Raw genomic sequence first — 20,015 nt, forward strand, 5'->3', positions numbered from 1 at the left:
ATCAATTTATAGTTGGATAGTGGATATTATGAAATGGTATGCATGCCTGTCAATTTTCGATGTAAAGAAAGATTGTCTTTTAAAAACGAATGCAATGTTTGTAAAATGTATCATATAGAGGTCAAATACCTCGCAATGTAATCAACTATTGTGAATCGTTTATAATGTATATGAACGGGTCCTTTCATAGATTTAGGGTTTTGGGTTTTGATTTTAGGGTTTAGAGTTTCGGTTTAGGGTTTAGATTCTAGGGTGTAGGGTTTTAGGTTTAGATTTAGGGTTTAGATTCTAGAGTTTATGGTTTATATTTTAGGGCTTAGGGTTTAGGTTTAGAGTTTTTAGGGGTTAGGTTAGGGTGTAGGGTTTAGAGTTTTGGTTTAGGGTTTAGATTTAGAGTATAGGGTTTATATTTTAGGGCTTAGGGTTTAGGGTTAGGGTTTAGAGTTTTCGGGATTTAGGTTAGCGTTCAGGCTTAAGGGTTAGATTTAGGGTTTAGGGTTTAGATTTACCGTTTAGAGTTTAGGTTTGGGTTTAGGGTTTAATTTTAGGGTGTAGGGTTTAGAGGTTAGGTTAAGGATTTAGATTTACCGTTTAGGGTTTAGGTTAGGGTTTAGGGTTTAGATTTAGAGTTTTGGGTTTAGATTTTAGGGCTTAGATTTTAGGTTTAGGGTTTTGGGTTTAGATTTAGGGTTTATATTTTAGGGTTTAGGGTTAGGGTTTAGAGTTTTTAGGGGTTAGGTTAGGTTAGGGTTTAGGGTGTAGGGTGTAGAGTTCAGGTTTATTGTTTTGGGTTTAGATTTTAGGGTTTAGAGTTTAGGTTTAGGGTTTAGATTCTAGGGTGTAGGGTGTTTGGTTTAGATTTGAATTTAGGGTTTAGGTTTAGGGTTTATATTTTAGGGATTAGGGTTAGGGTTTTAAAGGTTAGGTAATCGATTAGAGTTTATGGTTTATGGTTTAGGATTTAGGTTAGGGTTTAGCGTTTAGATTTAGGGTTCAGGGTTTAGATTTTAGGGTTTAGGGTTTAGATTTTAGGGTTTAGATTCTAGGGCTTAGGGTTAGAGTTTAGATTTAGGGTTTAGAGTTTATGTTTAGGGTATAAGGTTTAGATTTTAGGGTTTAGGTTTAGGGTTTAGGGTTTAGATTAGGGTTTTGATTTTAAGGTTTAGATTTTAGGACTTAAGGTTTAGGGTATAAATTTAGTTTTAAAAACAAACGATTTAATAGCTTTACTAATACTACTTCTACTATTATTATAAGTTGTAGTATTTCATTATATTCTAAAAAATACTTCGTATTTTGCTTTGTATTCCTGAGATAATGAATGACGATTTGGATATTTATCAGTAGTGGGTGTGATAATTAATCACTATAGCAACAAAGACTTAAAGGATATGTTCGTGTTTTTGTGGGTAAATCAGAACAAAGACGTTGCTTCTTATTTACGTTTATAAATATGTTTGTAACCCAAATGGGTTTGAAATATAACTTGATTTGCACTGGAATTATAAAACACACATGAAATGTCACCATAATGAAGTGCTACTTGAAATATTCTTAAACAAATTATTTTAAACCTACTTGTGCGATGCTTTTATTACACCACTCGATTTAAATACATCGTTATTAGGATTTTAATTTCTTAATTCTGAGAATTCGCCGGTATTAAACATACTGATATGTATGTTAATTTGTAGACATGATTGTCTAAATTGGAATACAAAGTGACACAACTTAACAAGGAAATACAACTAAAAAATTAACTTTCTAAAGCAAATACTTTGTAACTATATATTTTATGTGATATATAAGTATATAACAAATATATGACATCGTGTATTTGATTATTGAGTTGTTATTAAGTCCGTTACTTTGATTTGACCATCATTTTTTTTTGCATTTGAACTTTCGAAATATTATATTGTTTATTTGTGTTATCATGATTAAAAATTATCTTATAATATCATTATATTTCATAAAACCCGCGAAACCGCTGATCTTTAACTAGTTTAATAAAATTCTTTGTTTCCCTTCAAAAAAAAAAAATTGTAGAATTGCTCTAAATAAAAAATCTTTTTATATTTGAAAAGGTTCCGAGAAGTTGGATACAAACCAAATTTAGAAGATGCCGAACTTCCCGGCATTAAAACCTCTAGGTATCTACCATATTTATAAATTACCGTGTTTCTCATTCAAACTCTGTTTTTTTAACCCTAGAATAAAGTTTGGCGGCGAATTTTGTTAATCAACAATGAATTCCGACGTGACGATGATTCCGGCTGGTAGTGCATCGAGTCTTCCGGGGCCTTCTTCTTCGAAGAAGCCTAAGCGTATTGAAATCAAAAAGTGGAACGCAGTATCTCTCTGGTCCTGGGGTCGGTGTTCCGAAACCCTAATTTTTGATTTTGTGTTTTTTATTTATCAAAATCAGGTTTTTATTGTTCGTGTTTTACTTGGTGCAGATATCGTCGTTGATAATTGCGCGATCTGTAGAAATCACATCATGGATAAATGTTAGTTTTTTTTTTTTTTTCTTTCTCAATCATATATATATTATTGTTGTTACTTACGAAAATCAGACCTTAAACCGTTGATTTGATGTTATATTTTTTCAATTATTTAGGTATTGAGTGTCAAGCAAATCAAGCTAGTGCTACCAGTGAAGAGTGCACCGTGGCTTGGGGTAAGTTTTTGAAACCCTAGTTATTTTCTGCACGCAGAAAATTGTAATTGTAATAATAGTATTATATTATCATATATTTAAATTCATATGTGTAGTTGTGCTATAAGTTGAATTATATTATCTGCACACATATCTGCTTTGTTTTTGGTTATAAAAAAAACTATTCTGTAGGTTTATCCTTTTTTTTTTTTTTTTTTTTATGGTGAATTGTAGTTATATACGCTTGTGTAAGTTTTCGTTTTATTGCTACGTTTACATGAAGTGTATTGATGGAACTATTCTGCATTGAGGTTGTTGCTATTTGTGATACTGAACATCAGACAGCTGTTGTCTAGTTCTTCCTTTAAGATAGATCTAATAGGATGTGTGAAAAAATACGGCTAACTTATTTAAGGCGTAAAAAGATTGACCGATGAGTAATTGGCTAATGGCGTAAACTTATGTGGCATTGATAGGGATAGATGGTCGTATAGCTGCTTTTTTTTTTGGAAAACTATAATGGTTAAAAAAACATTGATCTGTGATATGTGTTTCAAGCTTTAGGACTATGCTTCTCATAATAGTTTTGACTGCCATTCATGGATGTCAATTTTGTGAAATAAGTACTCGATTGTTTATGAAGTGTGATGTTGTGTTTTGGTGTTACCTTTGTTTGTATAGCCAAATAAGACAAATAGTGTTATCGAAGATGTTGTTAGGCTTGAAGTTGGTATGCATAGTGCTTGTCCTTTTTCCATGGAACTGTCTTGTAACATGCTACTTTCGTTAGGACTTAAATCTTTAGGTATCGTTCCTGTTTACGTCATCAGTGGATGACGTTGAGTGCAGTTTGCTTGGACCTAAAAGATCCTTGTTAAAACATGTTTTATTATCCATAAAGTATTAATATTTAAGGTGGTCAGGCTTAATTGCATGATATAATGTTTTATAATAGTTTACAATGGTTTTGGTTCGTAATGAAACGTAACTGATCTAAAACCAACAATGTGAGTCTAGAAAACCTAATATTGAGTTAGTCTGTAACTTAATATATCTATCTTTTCACGTTTTAAATAAAAAGATTTAACAGCAGAGTTTCAAACGATTAAACACGCAACCAAAAAGAACACTGGAACAGTACACTGTCCATCAAACAACCAAACAGCAGGGTCTGTTGCAAAGTAAAACAACATTTAATTTAATAACAATCACGTAAGCAAAAAAAAATCAATGTCACCAATGTGTTAAGCAGTCCCATCTTTCATGACTCACTACCTACAAGGCAATACTACTAATAAACTACTTCTCTTAATCGTACTCAAGTGTTTCTTATTCACCCAAATTTTTACCCCAGATTTGTGCAGCCTTCAAAACTGCTCTTGATGCTTTTCACTTTAAACTTTTATTAGTTTAATTTTGATGTTTTTCACAAGTAATATCAATTCCTCTTCTGATCTTGATTCTTGTTTGAACTTTCTGATTTTGAATGTTGAAAAAAGTGCTTTCCTCTTCATTGCACAAATGATGGGGTACATGAAGGAAGAATGTTCTGTTTGGTAGTATTAGTTGAGATAGACCTCATAATGTGTCAGTACGCTCGTGTACTAAAACGATGACTCACTTTTTAGTGATTTCTTGTAGAAGTAGCTCACTTTACTAAACTATTATGTATACGTATAAGGATTTACGGTATTCCCTAATCAAGGATTTACGAAAATAGTATTGTGTACATTTGAAATGAGATGGACTATGTATTTATTGTACAAGTATTTCACACCTTTTACCAAAGGGCCATTGGCCTGGCGGTATTGTGGTGGCCCTTTTGACTAAGAGGTTGGGGGTTCAAGTCCCGTTGTGGACATATTTCGTGGATTATTGTAAATATTCGTGTAAAGTCTGTGAGTTTGCCTTTTAAAAAAAAAAAAAAGTATTTCTCACCTTTTTTCATGCATTGCAATTGCTATTGCAATCTACTTAATAAGGAATTTATAACATTTGTTGTGCTCTTTATCTTCGTAGAAGATTTTTGGGTGTTATGACGACCTGCTAGTACATGCTTCTTCACCTACATTTACATCTCTTTTCATGTGATTCTCTGGTCCTTAACCTAATTGCTAAATATCTAATGATTATTATTGATTGTCACAGGCGTTTGCAATCATGCATTCCATTTTCACTGCATTAGCCGCTGGCTGAAAACCCGTCAAGTTTGCCCTCTAGGTATGCGGCTCTTGCTTTTTAGTGGCTATATTCCATTATGACAATCTTTACAACATGGTGTTTAATGATTTCCCTTACGATTTTGCAGATAATAGCGAGTGGGATTTCCAGAAATATGGTAACTAGGCATAAGCGTTGATACTGTTAATGGCACACGCTTGTTAATTCTTGCACTGTCATGATTTACCCTTTCTTTTTTTTCTTTCTTGCTATTAAACTTTTGGATTTTTAAACTTTATGTCAATTATTAGTGGATAATATAAAACGGCATCACTTCATTCATGCTCTATAGATGATTGGTATATAATGCAATGACACAAATCTAAAGAAATCAGCTAATAACAATGTTAACTGTCTTTGTGCGCTACAAATTATTTTTTCATCATGCATTCAAAAGCATGAACATGGGTTGCAAGTGCAACAAATTGAACACTTGGGCCATGATGGGTTGCAGCTGCACTTGCAAGAAATCTTGGGACATTTGCAGCATCCTGAGGTACAAGATTTTTGTTGGCCACCCAAACACAATGCCTGAGGACAGCGTGAGCAGCGGACTATTTTTGGGTCGCAGCAACCACAGCAGCGGCAACAGCATATTATTGACCCAACCTTTTCCCTAGATAAAAGTAATATTAAGAATAAGCACGGTAATCGTTGAAATGAAAGTAGGCAGTTATTACTTGTTAGAGCGATTTAGTGGACATACATTTTTGATCCAAACGGGTGATTTGTGCTACCCAGACTTCATATTCTCTTTCGACCCAAGTCCTTTTTAAGCTAGTTATCTTAATTGAGCCTTTTGATCCATTTCCTTTTAAACTAGTCTTTTTGTACCCATAACCCGGATTGACCAATTCAGAGACGACATAACCCAAAGTGCTTCATTCAACCTTAACACAACCCTAGAAGAAGGAATAACATTATGGTGAAGAGAACCGCCTTTGTGGCCCAATGGTTCAACTCAAATACCCTGACTGTTGGGCATGGTAGAGGTCAAGGGTTCGATCCCGGCTTTGCAAAAGTCCGTGAGAGAGGTTTTACTGACCCGTACGCAGGAGTTCGACCGATCCAGATGCCTATATGGATCGATGAATTGGGTGTCCGCTATGCGGTTCAGGTTTTCGCGCGAAATTTTTAAAGTCAAAGTTAGGTCAATAACAATTAAATATCGAAATTTTTACAACGAACATACAACCATTTAGGATTTCGAATTTAAATGAGATGAAATTACGCGATAGTGAAAAAGTAGGGTTTTAAATTTGGGTATGAACGTTCATTCAATTGGGAAGGTTAATAAGGAAATAATTCGTCACGTGTCTGGTGTGTCTGGTATACAACATCAAGTAAAATAGTGAATTAAATATTGAATGGATTACTTTGCCCTCACGTGCTTGGCACGTTATGATACTTAACGTAAAAGAGATAACCGAGTTTATTGGTGGGCCATCGGTGTTATATATTGATAGTTTTTGGGTTATCTAAGTCCGGAAAAAAAAGATAAAAGTTTACCATGTTTTTTGTTACAACGTTAGTGGGCTATCCGTGCAATTGTCTTTAAAAAATGGGTTTTTCTAATGTCATTAAAAGTAGTCATTAACATGCATTAAATTAAATACGGAATGGTTGTTATTTTTTTATTCCCTTTTTACTAAAAGATAAAACTGATGAATAGTTGATGGCAAATGTGTCATCTTACCTCCTTTTTCTCTATTTCTATTTTTCCTTTTAAGATCATCTATAACGTACTCGTGCTGGAGCCAAGTGCACCCAACACGCCGCCAACATGTGGCTAACGCGGCGTGTTGGTTGTTTAGAGGGGTGGCGTGCTGGATGTCAACACACTAAAGCTGGTGGCATGTTTGAGCTTTTTTGTAGACATGGCCGAATGCTAGTGGTGATTAATGGATATATTTGTTTTTTTTTTTTGCAACTGATTGTTTTATTTTGCCTATATATATACACATATATATCCATTCACATCTACAAACATCCATATACATTTTACACACATCTATACTATATATTAAGGGAGTTGTTGTTGAGGTTATCGTGTGCTTGATAAAGTTGTAACATATGCTATTAAAAGTTGTAACATAAGATTTGATGATGTAATATTTAAGTAATTAAAACTGTATTAATAAAATTAAAAGCAATTAATGTAAATTAGTTGACACATCCATTAATTATCTGAAATTTCAATATTTGAATTTGAATTTACTATAAATCTCCGTGTATTTTAAATTATAGCATTTAGATTATCAATGGCACGCTTTCTAATTGAGTTTCACGCCCAAATTGCCCAATGACAAAATATATCATCTATACACTGCAACCTGGATTTATAACATTATTTCGATACAAACATAATATAAGTCTATCTTCTATTCAATATCATTCGCACATGCATTTTAGAATCGGTGATTAGTGCAATCCGTAGCTTTTTCTCTCCAATCGTCACCATATTACTCCGCCGTTGTATCTTCATCACTCCGTAACTTCCGCTCATATCAATACTTGCGTTTCCTATTAACTCGGAGTTCAATTCGTTGTGTTTTTCAGTCTCCATCTCTAGGTAATCTCACCATTGAACAATTACATGCGATTATGTGCTAACAATTATTGATTTCAATCTCTCTTGTAAGTTGAAGTTGATTTTCTGCTATTGTGATTTTTGTATGTGTATGTAAGATGAAGTTGATTTTACCTAGATTATACGTAGTAAAATATTCTTTTTGGTTATACTGACTTTAAAATGATGATATTTGAATTGAATAGATGGTGAAGAAGTTGAGAGATTGAAATCAATGGTTGGATCTTATAAGGACTAATGAAATTCGTTAAGTTTTTGGAGAGCACGTGTGCCTTTAAGACCATATATAACCCTGCCTATGACGTCACAGGCAGATTGTCCACTTTTTGGCCAAAAAGTGCAATCTGCCTCTGACGTGACAGTGTCACCCTCTGACACTAAAATAACCCTGACGCCCCTCCAGTGTCAAATAGGTCCCACCAGTTTTATTTTTTCTTTTTCTTTTTTATTTTATTATGCATACAAATTATATTACATATAATTAAAAAACATATAAAAATTAACCATTACATACAAAATTAACCATTACATAAAATTTAACCATTACATAAATTATTGAGTTTGATGTGTTAAAAATGATAGGTTTTGATGCGTTTATATAGAAAAGAATATAAATAATTCAAATAAAAAAAACAAAACAAAACAAAACAAAAATCATTTGAATGAAAGTGTTAAAATGAGAGAAAAAATTGAGTTTGATGTGTTAAAAATGATAGGTTTTGATGGTTATATATAAAAGAAAATAAATAATTTAAATAAATAAAAAGAACAAAAACAAAAAAAAAAAAATATTTGAATGAAAGTGTTAAAATGAGAGAAAATATTGAGTTTGATGGGTTAAAAAGACAAAATTTCATTCTTCGTCCCTGAACTTTACATTAAATTTGACTCCATGTCATTTTTCTTTTTTTTGTGCATTCCTCGTCCTTAATGTATCAAAAATCTACATCCCTCGTCCTCCCATCTACTTCCTGTCAATTTCAGCCGTTAAGTCAAGCATGTGCAAAACATGTGAGGGTATTTTAGTCATGTAAGAATATTTTATTCCTTTTAACATTTTCTTCCATCACTCTCTTCATCAGACTTCTATATCTTATCTTATCATCACCTCTACCAAACATCTCATATCATTAAATCACCACAAATTCCTAGATCTCATAAACTCAGATGTGCAAAGGAACTCAGATTCATCTTCCTGATAGTTCACTTAAACCGTATGAGCCTTCAATTTGCATTAAACCCAACTATAAATTCCTAGATCTCAGATTTATGGTTCGTACTCAAAAGGACCAAATTTCAATTCGAAAATTAGATGAAGTTACAGGTTATGTTTGTGACCCACGAAGGTTAGGGATCTCATTTGTGGATCTTTCATGAAGAAACCAGGATCTAAAACTCCTTAAATCGTGAGTTTAGATTTCGAATATCAAAAGTTAAAAAAACATATACTTTTGTTCTTCATCGATTCTTCTATTTTCCGCGTGTTTTGGCCTTGAATCGTTCACAACAATTAGTAGTCACTGCTACAGGTACCATGTACAAGGTTTCAATCCTCAATTCAATCATATAAAAAATAAGATGGTCATGCGATGAATTAATTTATGTTCGGGTAATTTTTCTGAAGTGTTTATTGTTTTATTGATTTGGATTTTATTTCCTTTCCTTTTGTATTGAGTTATTTTCCAGCTAATAATATTGAGAAAATTTGCTCCAAAGTTTAGACCCAATCTCTTATTCCTTCAATTTTATACGATATTCATAGTTCAATTTTACTGAGTTTTCCCCAACAAATTTGGTTAGGAATCATGATTTGAATTTGAATTTGAATTTGATTTGATTTAGTGTTGGGGTTCATGTTTTTACAGAAAGATTAAAAAGAAAAGAAATAATAAAGATGAACATGAGATGATGAGGATCGAGTAAAAAGATAAGTTAAATAATAAAGAAAAAAAATAAAATAAAAAGACCAAAGTACCCTCACATGTTTTGCACATGCTTGACTTAACGGCTGAAATTGACAGGAAGTAGACGGGAGGACGAGGGATGTAGATTTTTGATACATTAGGGACGAAGAATGCACAAAAAAAAGAAAAAGGACATGGAGTCAAATTTGATGTAAAGTTCAGGGAAGAGGAATGAAATTTTGTCGGTTAAAAATGATGGGTTTTGATGTGTTTATATAGAAAAGAATATAAATAATTTAAATAAAAAAAACAAAAACAAAATTAAAATCATTAAAATACGTGGACCAATCAGAAACCCTGACGCATTTTTTTTTTTTCGTGAAAAAGTTGACTGACGCCCCTCCCGCGTCAGCCGTAACGCCCCACTAGAGGCGTCAGGGGGCGTCACCCACTGCCAGCGCGTCTGACGGGACCTCTCTGACGCCGCGTTAAAAATGGTCTAAATGGTTGGATCTTATAAGGACTTATGAAATACACTTGATTGCTAAGTCCTCTATTTTTCCTTACATTTCATTTATAGAAGTATGTGATGCTTGCTTCTATTTTCAGGTTACCTTATGATTGCTATTTGCTAATTGTGCTCGAAGTGCATTATCGTGTTGTAGAGTTTGATTGTTGATATCTACTTTTTATTTGCATGAAGAAATTAAGAGTACTTTTGGTAAGAAAACATAATCTTTCTTTCTGCTAACGTTAGTGTAGAAAAAAAATTAAAAACTAAAAGTATTGTCCTCTTTGTGTTAAGCTCTATTGTTGAGGTACTTTCTACATATTTTTATGCTAACGTTTACTTCCAATTGATGCCTATGTTTTGCGGGATTGAATACCTTTCTTTGTAGCGAGTTCCATTGTTGAAGGCATTTGAGTGGTTGATCGCTTGGTGCTAGAGGTATTTAAACGGAATCATGGCCTCGACGGGTATGTGCCTATGTGGTTATGTGGTCTTGACAGCTTTAGTTGAGGCCTCAATGGATATGTGCCTATGTGATCTCGACGTCTTCAGTTAAGACTGAGTGGTGTATGTTGGATTTGGTTTTGCTTCTTCATTCTAATGTGAAAGGGTTTAAATCGGTTTGTTTGAGTGTATGTTTTTGGTTGCAGGAGCTTTTGTTCCAAGTGAGGTGTTTGATTTTTTTTCTATAGTTATAACATTATTCTACATACACACAATAGAGGGTGCATTAGTGTTTTCTTTTTCTAAAAGAATGTCAATGTTTGATGATAAAAAGTTAGCCATAAACTCTCTTTATATTAATAGTTGTCGATACTTCTATAATAATTGTCAATGTTTGATACAAGATTGTTTTGGTTTAGTCCAATTTTTTTTGTTTCTTGAACAAACCCGTGAAATCACGGGTCACTAAACTAGTATATTTTATCAAACACAGACCATGAATTCGAACAAAGTTTTCATTGATGTACATTATGGGGGTAGAACTGAGTATGACTTGAAGTCATACGTTGACGGGAAAAAAATCTTTTGAAGATGTCGACGTTTCTTACTTTGATTGGTCAAAGTTGAAAAAGTTCCTCGAAAAAGAAACACCATATGTATTTACGCAAATTGTGTATTTCGACGAAGAGCATCAAGTGTTGATGTTTTTGTTTACGGATGAGCAATGAGATGATCAAAAAGAGCGAGCAAAGACACGGACTTGGCGAATTGAGTTGTATCTTGTAAACATGGGCAAATCAAGTTATAATCGGGCGCACTCCGATTCGAGTAGTCTTGAGTTAGGCTACGTGAGTCAGGACTCGTTCGACGGAAAAAATTAAACAATGTTTTATCTAATCGTTTTTAAATTAATGTATTTTTCATTGTTAGGAATTAAGTTGTAATTTTAAATAAAGTTACTTAGGACTTTTATATATTTATTGTAATTTTCAATTTTTAGGACTTTTTTATTAAATGTAATCGCATTATTTTAATTTTATTGTGTTTTATTAAATTTATTTGTTTTTTATAATTTACAAAATAATAATACAAGTAATTAAATAAAATAAATTTAAATCAAGAATAATGAAAGAATAATGAAAAAAAAAATTAAAAATACCCCACCTCTACCCTGCAACACGACACTCAGCACGCCACACATTATCTAGCAGTTACCAGCACGTCCATCAAGCACCTCACTCTCACCCAGGGGCGGAGGGAGGGGGGATCAAGTGGGGTCAGCCGCTACCGACGATCGAAATTTTTTTATTGTATTTTTGTGTTAAATTTGACATTTTTTTTTCAATTTTTTACGTTTTACCCCCATCGAAAAAAGTTTCTGGATCCGCTCTTGCTCCCACCCAAAAACACGCCCGAGAGGGTTAAAGATTGTCTAAGATTACTATCCAACGACAGTGTTGTAAAAAACTCGATTACTCACCGATTAATCCCCGATTAATCATTATTAAGAGCAATCCGTTCTATCCATTTAATTAAACGATTAACGTCAATTGATGGGTCAAAATCAAATATGGTAATCAAAGTCGGTCAAACTAAAAAATGGTTAACTTTTTAACATGATTTATAGTTTTTAAGCAAAATGATCAATTTTAGACAATTATGTTAAAATTTATTTTTATATTTATGATTTTTTTTCTATATTTACACATAATTTTTAAATTTTAATATTTAAATATATAAAGTACAATCCGATTAATCTCTGAATTACCGATTAATTCTTCTAAAGTCCCGACCGATTAATCCCCAAATAACAAATTTTGCAACCTTGTCCAACGATATCCCACATTCATGGTTAAAATGGCTACACTACCCTCACACTATTAATCTATACATCTAAAAGACATGCACCAAATGAATAGTAAACTTCATAAGATTTATAAATTCACTTCGAACTTTATATTTTTAACAATTCAAACACACTCTTCGTAATATTTAACTTTATAGTTAAATTTAACTTTCCACAAACTTTTCACATATTATAATTTAACCACTAAACTTCTCATTCATTATAAATTGATCACATAATTTCCCCTATCTATTTTTTATTATTATTATTACTATAATTATTATTCTTATTATTATTAACTCAATCACATAATTTTTCAAATAAAAGACATACACCAAATAAATAGTAAACTTCATAAGATTTACAAATTCACTTCAAACTTTATATTTTTTACAATTCAAACACACTCTTCATAATATTTAACTTTATAGTTAAATTTAACTTTCCACAAACTTTTCACATATTATAATTTAACCACTAAACTTCTCATTCATTATAAATTGACCACATAATTTCCCCTATCTATTTTTTATTATTATTATTATTATTATTATTATCATTATTATTCTTATTATTATTAACTCAATTACATAATTTTTCACTTTATTATTGTTTAACTTTTTTCCTTATTATAAATTAACTACGTAACTCATTTTTTAATAACTATTTTCCACAAACTTTTCACATATTATAATTTAACCACTAAACTTCTCATTCATTATAAATCGACCACATAATTTCCCCTATCTATTTATTATTATTATTATTATTATTATTATTATTATTATTATTATTATTATTATTATTATTACTATCATTATTATTCTTATTATTATTATTAACTCAATCACATAATTTTGTCACTTTATTATTATTTAACTTTTTTCCTTATTATAAATTAACTACGTAACTCATTTTTTAATAACTGTTTTATTGTTAATATATATATATATATATATATATATATATATATATATATATATATATATATATATATATATATATATATATATATATATATATATATATATATATATATATATATATATATATTATAAATAGTTTTTTCTATTTTATTAAATAGTTTGTACCAATCGTTGATGTACGTCTCACTTTATTGATTGAGCATTTGAATCTTTTCTCTCGACAAGACGAAAAGTAAAACAAAAAATGATGAATAATTACTTTCACGCTTATTACAAATCAGTCACATAATTATTTTTAGCCCTTCCTCGACAAAACAAAAAATAAAAAAAAATGATAAATAATTACTTTCTCAATAATTAGCTATGTAAATGTAATTAATGTTAATCAAGTGTGAAGAACTGGCGTAAAGACAGGTCGCCCAACTCGTTAATACTACTCCTTCTCTATATTCTAGACCCTTCCATCCTTTATTAATTTTAAAATGATGGTTTTTAAGCTTTTTGATATTTTAAATCGTGTGTTCGTTAGAAAATTTTATAGAAAATATATTGACTTTAAAAGTTTCTGAAATACAAATGCAAATATAGAAGATGTCGAATCTTTCGGCATTAAAACAATAAAACCTCATGGCATCAGTTATTTAGCTTTTTGACATTTTAAAGCGTAGTGTTCGTTTGAAAATTTCATAGAAAAATTGATTTTAAAAGATTCTGAAAATACAATGCAAATATAGAAGATGACGAATCTCTCGGCATTAAAACCTCATATCATCAACAAAACTTAAGTTATTTTTTTGAAAGGCTTATTTAAGTACCATTTTAACAAATTACATTGTTTCTCAATTAACTCTGTTGTTTGTAATCCAAGAAATACGTTCGCCGGCGAAATTTGTTATTTGCCAATGGATTCTGACAAGACGATGATTCCGGCCGGTAGTTCGTCCACTCTTCCGGGGCCTTCAAAGAAGCCTAAGCGTTTTGAAATCAAAAAATGGAACGCAGTATCACTCTGGGCTTGGGGTCGGTGTTTCGAAACTCTATTTATTGATTTTGTGCTTTTCTTTGTAATATATCACTATCAGGTTGTTATTGTTCGTGTTGTACTTGGTGCAGATATCGTTGTTGATGATTGCGCGATATGTAGAAATCACATCATGCTTAAGTGTTAGTATTTTTATTTTTTTAGTCACATCTATATTATTGTTGTTATGTAGAGTAAGAAATTATGATTCGAAATTGTTGATTTAATGTTACATGTTTTGAATTATTTATTTAGGTATTGAGTGCCAAGCTAATCAAGCTAGTGCTACTAGTGAAGAGTGTACCGTGGCTTGGGGTAAAGTTTCAAAACCTTAGTTATTGGCATAGCAGTATAGGACAAATTGTGTTATGGTAACATTCTATATCTTTTGGACTTTAGTCTTTAAGTATCGTTCTTGTTTACGTGGATGTGCAGTTTGCTTGTACGTAAAACCATTGTTGTAAAAAACTGAGATTGCTCCTTTGAACAGAGCGATATGATTTTCCGAAATTCGTTTAATTAATTAGTCAACGCTGGTTAATGGGTCAAAAACGGATTGTTGGTCAAAGTCGAAAGTCATAATTGGTCAACATTTTAATATGAGTTAAAACTAGAATTTAAAGTTTTTTTTTTAACAAATGAACGAGCATGTTTACTTTTTTTGGTCAATTATGTTAAAGCTTATGTTTATAGTTTTCTTCTATAATTACACATAATTATAAAGTTTAGTATGTAAAAATTTATAAAAAGTTCAATCCGAGTAATCCCCCATTGACGTCACTTGTGCTGTTTACCTTCCTAGAAGATTTTTGGGTGTTGTTATGACGACCTGCTAGTACATGCTTCTTCACCTACATTTACATCTCTTTTCATGTGATTCTCTGGTCCTTAACCTAATTGCTAAATCTCTAATGATGATTATTGATTCTCGCAGGCGTTTGCAACCATGCATTCCATTTCCACTGCATTAGCCGCTGGCTGAAAACCCGTCAAGTTTGCCCTCTAGGTATGTTGCTGCTTTTCAGTGGCAGCTATATTCCATTATTTATGGCAATCTTTATAACACGGTGTTGAATAATTTCCCTTCCGATTTTGCAGATAATAGCGAGTGGGAGTTCCAGAAATATGGTCACTAGACTGCTAGAGAATGCCGCTAGGCATAATCGTTGACCGTAATGTTTTTTTTTTTTTCCCTCAAAAGTTAGGGAATATGGAGTGAGAAACGCTTGTTGATTCTTTCACTCATGATTTTCGTGATTCGGCTATTATGATATTGTTGGATATTTAAGTGTTTTATGAAAATATTTTTTGGTGGATGATATAAAACGGCATCAATTAGTTTCATGCTATGTAGATGATTGTTATATAATGCAATGACAGATCTAAAGAAATTAGCTAATAACAATGTTAACTATCTTGGTGTGATACAAATTATTATATCATCATGCATTTAAAAGCATGAACATGGTTTGCAACTGCAACAAATTGAACACTTGGGCCATGATGGGTTGCAGCTGCATTGGCAAGAAATTTTCGGACATTTGCAGCATTCTGAGGTACAAGATTTTTGTTGGCGACCCAAACAGAAGGTTGCCCGAGGACAGCGTGAGCCGCAGACTACTGTTTGGTCGCAGCAACCACAACAGCAGCAACAGCATATTATTGACCCAACCTTTTCACTATATAAACGAAATAATCAGAATAAACAGGTATTCGTTGAAATGAAAGTAAGAAGTTATTAGATCGATATAGGGGAAATCTACCATAGATTCTTCCAGATGCTTCTAGGTTTACCATGACTCCCATTTCTGATCCAAGACAGACATAAAAAATGTCAACATACATTATCGTCCCTGAAGTTCTTGAGGGCTGGGTTGACCCATTTAGATATGAGATACATTTCTGATTCAAACGGGTGAATTTGTGCTACCCAGACTTCATATTCTCTTTCGACCCAAGTCCCTTTTAAGCTAGTTATCTTAATTGAGCCCTTTTTGATCCATTTCCTTTTAAGCTAGTCTTTTTGTACCCATAACCCGGATTAACCCATTTAGAGACGACATAACCCCATGTGCTTCATTTAACCTTAACATAACCCTAGAAGAAGGAATAACATTATGGTTAAGAGAACCGCCTTCATGGCCCAATGGTTCCAGCCCAATACCTTGAGTATTGGGCACGGTAGAGGTCAAGGGTTTCCTGGCTATGTAAAAAACTACGTAAAAAGTCTGTGAGGGAGGTTTTACCGACCCGTACGCAGAAGTTCGGCTCGATCCAGATGCCCGTATGGATTGATGGATCGGTTCCCTGTTATGCGGTTCGGATTCCCGCCCGACAGTGCGCGTGTATGTGGAAAATGACCCGGTGGGTGGTTTTCCATCCGCGTCAGCGATTCCAAACCAAGCTTTAAAAAAAAAAAAAAAAAAAAAAAATGGTGAAACAATCTTACATTGCTATGAGCGGATCTGGTGTAGCTTCAATGTAATCATCAAGCCTGTATGCATCATTGAGTATTATTATTATTTAAGTCAACTGAAGAAAAAATTAGCCCCAGTTTTTACTATATACAATGAAATGACTTTGAATTGATGAAAGAGTGAAGAGTTAGCATACTCTTTGCAGCATCTTGATGCAAGTTCAAGCTCTGCTAGTGATTTGATCTCATCCTGTTTGCAAACATGATAGAAATTCATATCTACCATCATGTAATTGCTCATAAAAAATAAAAACATTTAAAATTTGATAATGTGCGCCTACACTGTTAAGATCATCTATCTTAAAAGTGAAGGATATAAGCTCGAACTAAAGGGCTAACAAAGTATATTAAAGGACAAGATACAAAAATAAAATACCACCAAAAGATTCAACAATAGATAGATGCCAAACTTGTCAAATGAAATCATCTAAAATTCGTTATTCAAAAATTTTAAGGATGAAGTACTCCGTAGTAATTAATGGTGGATTTATAATAATTTTATATAAAGAAAATAACCTGAAGCAAACCAATCTCTCGTTCGAGGACTTGAACCTTAGCAAGTTGACGACGTCGTCCGTACAAATCAAGAAAAACAATTGAAGAAGAAGAAATGGAAGAAGGGGATGAAACTGGTGAAATTGAACATGAAGATGATTCATTTGAAGTCACACCCATCACATCAAATCAAATCAAATCTACTGTCTATTGTTTATGTATGTATTAGTTATCTTTAAAAAAAAAAAAAAAATTGATATAGCCAGTAGAAGATTGAGGAAAGATATAGGTGGTTTAGTTTGGTCTGGTCGTCTCAAGGAATCTAAGTGAGTTTGTGTCAGAGTACGAACGACATTTTTTAGTGTAAAAAGGGGTTTGATTAGACGTAACAGAAGCTTTTGTTTGTTTCTTGTCATGTGCGTGATGCAGAGGCTCACGTGCTTCCTTGTTGTCTTGTTCACCCATTTTTCAATCTGATGAAATCTACGATAACGGGCTACGGCTATTTTTTTTCTTCTTTTTTTTAGCTAAAAAAACAATAACATTAAGCATATCCGAAGATTAAACAAGTACACCCGTTACATGAAGAAATCCAAATTGAATCAACCAAGTACTCAAACAAAAGTAACCTATCAACCGATCCCACAAACAGGGTGAAACAAACCGGTTACTAAGAAACTAACATGTATCAACATAAAAACAGGATAAATTAACAACCGAATGCACAAGTAAGTTAACAGTAACAAACAACAAAACGAATAAGTTAATGCTATCCACCACGCCATAACAACAACAGAAACAAGAACGAACACAACAATCGTCAAACAACCGAGCCGTCAAAAGATAAGTCCAACCTGCGAAAAACCGAAACCAACCACGAATCTGCATCCAGATCTTCAACAGGGAGATCGTCGCCTGGACCAAACACATTAGAGCTACTGAAAAAGAAAGGACACCCACGCACACCCACATCATTAATATTCCACCAGCCACCACTCGGGCCTCCCAAGCACCATCACTTCCCCGACCACCAAACTAACAGGCAACATCAGCCACCGGAGACCAACTGCCATAGTGGTCATCGCGAACAAGGTAGACGACCACCACAACAACCAACCAATAGGCAAAAAGGTCTGATAATTTCGATAGCCACCTCTAGCGGGGAGGCAGACCATCGTGAACCACCGAACCAGACACAACCCCATGTAGAAATCAGGGAAGAGAGAAGTGAAAGAAGACTGGTGGCCACCACCAATAGGGTGGACCACCACCAGCCGCTGCCGGAAAAGAGGTGATCGAGAGATCCGCCGCAGGATAGTGAAAATAAAAGATGTCGAGATGGAGCCGGAGCCCTAGCAACTGAAATGTCCCGTTCTTATTGATTAAAAACGTTCCATATTAATTGATTTCGTTGCGAGGTTTTGACCTCTATATGAGACGTTTTTCAAAGACTGCATTCATTTTTAAACAAACCATAACCTTTATTTCATCAATAAAGGTTTAAAAAGCTTTACGTAGATTATCAAATAATGATAATCTAAAATATCCTGTTTACACACGACCATTACATAATGGTTTACAATACAAATATGTTACAACAAAATAAGTTTCTTGAATGCAGTTTTTACACAATATCATACAAGCATGGACTCCAAATCTTGTCCTTATTTAAGTATGCGACAGCGGAAGCTCTTAATAATCACCTGAGAATAAACATGCTTAAAACGTCAACAAAAATGTTGGTGAGTTATAGGTTTAACCTATATATATCAAATCGTAACAATGGACCACAAGATTTCATATTTCAATACACATCCCATACATAGAGATAAAAATCATTCATATGGTGAACACCTGGTAACCGACAATAACAAGATGCATATATAAGAATATCCCCATCATTCCGGGACACCCTTCGGATATGATATAAATTTCGAAGTACTAAAGCATCCGGTACTTTGGATGGGGTTTGTTAGGCCCAATAGATCTATCTTTAGGATTCGCGTCAATTAGGGTGTCTGTTCCCTAATTCTTAGATTACCAGACTTAATAAAAAGGGGCATATTCGATTTCGATAATTCAACCATAGAATGTAGTTTCACGTACTTGTGTCTATTTTGTAAATCATTTATAAAACCTGCATGTATTCTCATCCCAAAAATATTAGATTTTAAAAGTGGGACTATAACTCACTTTCACAGATTTTTACTTCGTCGGGAAGTAAGACTTGGCCACTGGTTGATTCACGAACCTATAACAATATATACATATATATCAAAGTATGTTCAAAATATATTTACAACACTTTTAATAAATTTTGATGTTTTAAGTTTATTAAGTCAGCTGTCCTCGTTAGTAACCTACAACTAGTTGTCCACAGTTAGATGTACAGAAATAAATCGATAAATATTATCTTGAATCAATCCACGACCCAGTGTATACGTATCTCAGTATTGATCACAACTCAAACTATATATATTTTGGAATCAACCTCAACCCTGTATAGCTAACTCCAACATTCACATATAGAGTGTCTATGGTTGTTCCGAAATATATATAGATGTGTCGACATGATAGGTCGAAACATTGTATACGTGTCTATGGTATCTCAAGATTACATAATATATAATACAAGTTGATTAAGTTATGGTTGGAATAGATTTGTTACCAATTTTCACGTAGCTAAAATGAGAAAAATTATCCAATCTTGTTTTACCCATAACTTCTTCATTTTAAATCCGTTTTGAGTGAATCAAATTGCTATGGTTTCATATTGAACTCTATTTTATGAATCTAAACAAAAAAAGTATAGGTTTCTAGTCGGAAAAATAAGTTACAAGTCGTTTTTGTAAAGGTAGTCATTTCAGTCGAAAGAACGACGTCTAGATGACCATTTTAGAAAACATACTTCCACTTTGAGTTT

The 20,015-nt window shown here is 32.9% G+C and overlaps 2 protein-coding genes and 1 long non-coding RNA gene across 3 annotated transcripts; 2 read left to right on the forward strand and 1 right to left on the reverse strand.

Annotated features, from left to right (window-relative positions):
- Positions 1–2,083: 2,083 nt before the first annotated feature.
- Positions 2,084–5,123, forward strand: LOC139866374 (RING-box protein 1a-like). The gene is made up of 5 exons (XM_071854602.1): positions 2,084–2,372; positions 2,460–2,510; positions 2,621–2,680; positions 4,808–4,879; positions 4,968–5,123. Exons 1-5 carry the CDS (start codon positions 2,249–2,251, stop codon positions 5,003–5,005), a joined length of 345 nt encoding a protein of 114 aa, XP_071710703.1. The 5' UTR covers positions 2,084–2,248; the 3' UTR covers positions 5,006–5,123.
- Positions 5,124–14,002: 8,879 nt separating this feature from the next.
- Positions 14,003–15,257, forward strand: LOC139867049 (RING-box protein 1a-like). Its single transcript, XM_071855369.1, has 5 exons — positions 14,003–14,120; positions 14,214–14,264; positions 14,377–14,436; positions 15,056–15,127; positions 15,220–15,257. Exons 1-5 carry the CDS (start codon positions 14,003–14,005, stop codon positions 15,255–15,257), a joined length of 339 nt encoding a protein of 112 aa, XP_071711470.1.
- A 1,315-nt stretch (positions 15,258–16,572) lies between these two features.
- LOC139865958 (uncharacterized) lies at positions 16,573–17,268 on the reverse strand. Its single transcript, XR_011765179.1, has 3 exons — positions 17,114–17,268; positions 16,735–16,787; positions 16,573–16,615 (listed from the first exon to the last, which is right to left on the reverse strand). It is a non-coding gene; the product is annotated as an uncharacterized lncRNA (long non-coding RNA).
- Between the last annotated feature and the right edge of the window lie 2,747 nt (positions 17,269–20,015).

Source organism: Rutidosis leptorrhynchoides, chromosome 9 (genome assembly GCF_046630445.1).
Source record: "Rutidosis leptorrhynchoides isolate AG116_Rl617_1_P2 chromosome 9, CSIRO_AGI_Rlap_v1, whole genome shotgun sequence".
NCBI classification, from domain to species: Eukaryota; Viridiplantae; Streptophyta; class Magnoliopsida; order Asterales; family Asteraceae; genus Rutidosis; species Rutidosis leptorrhynchoides.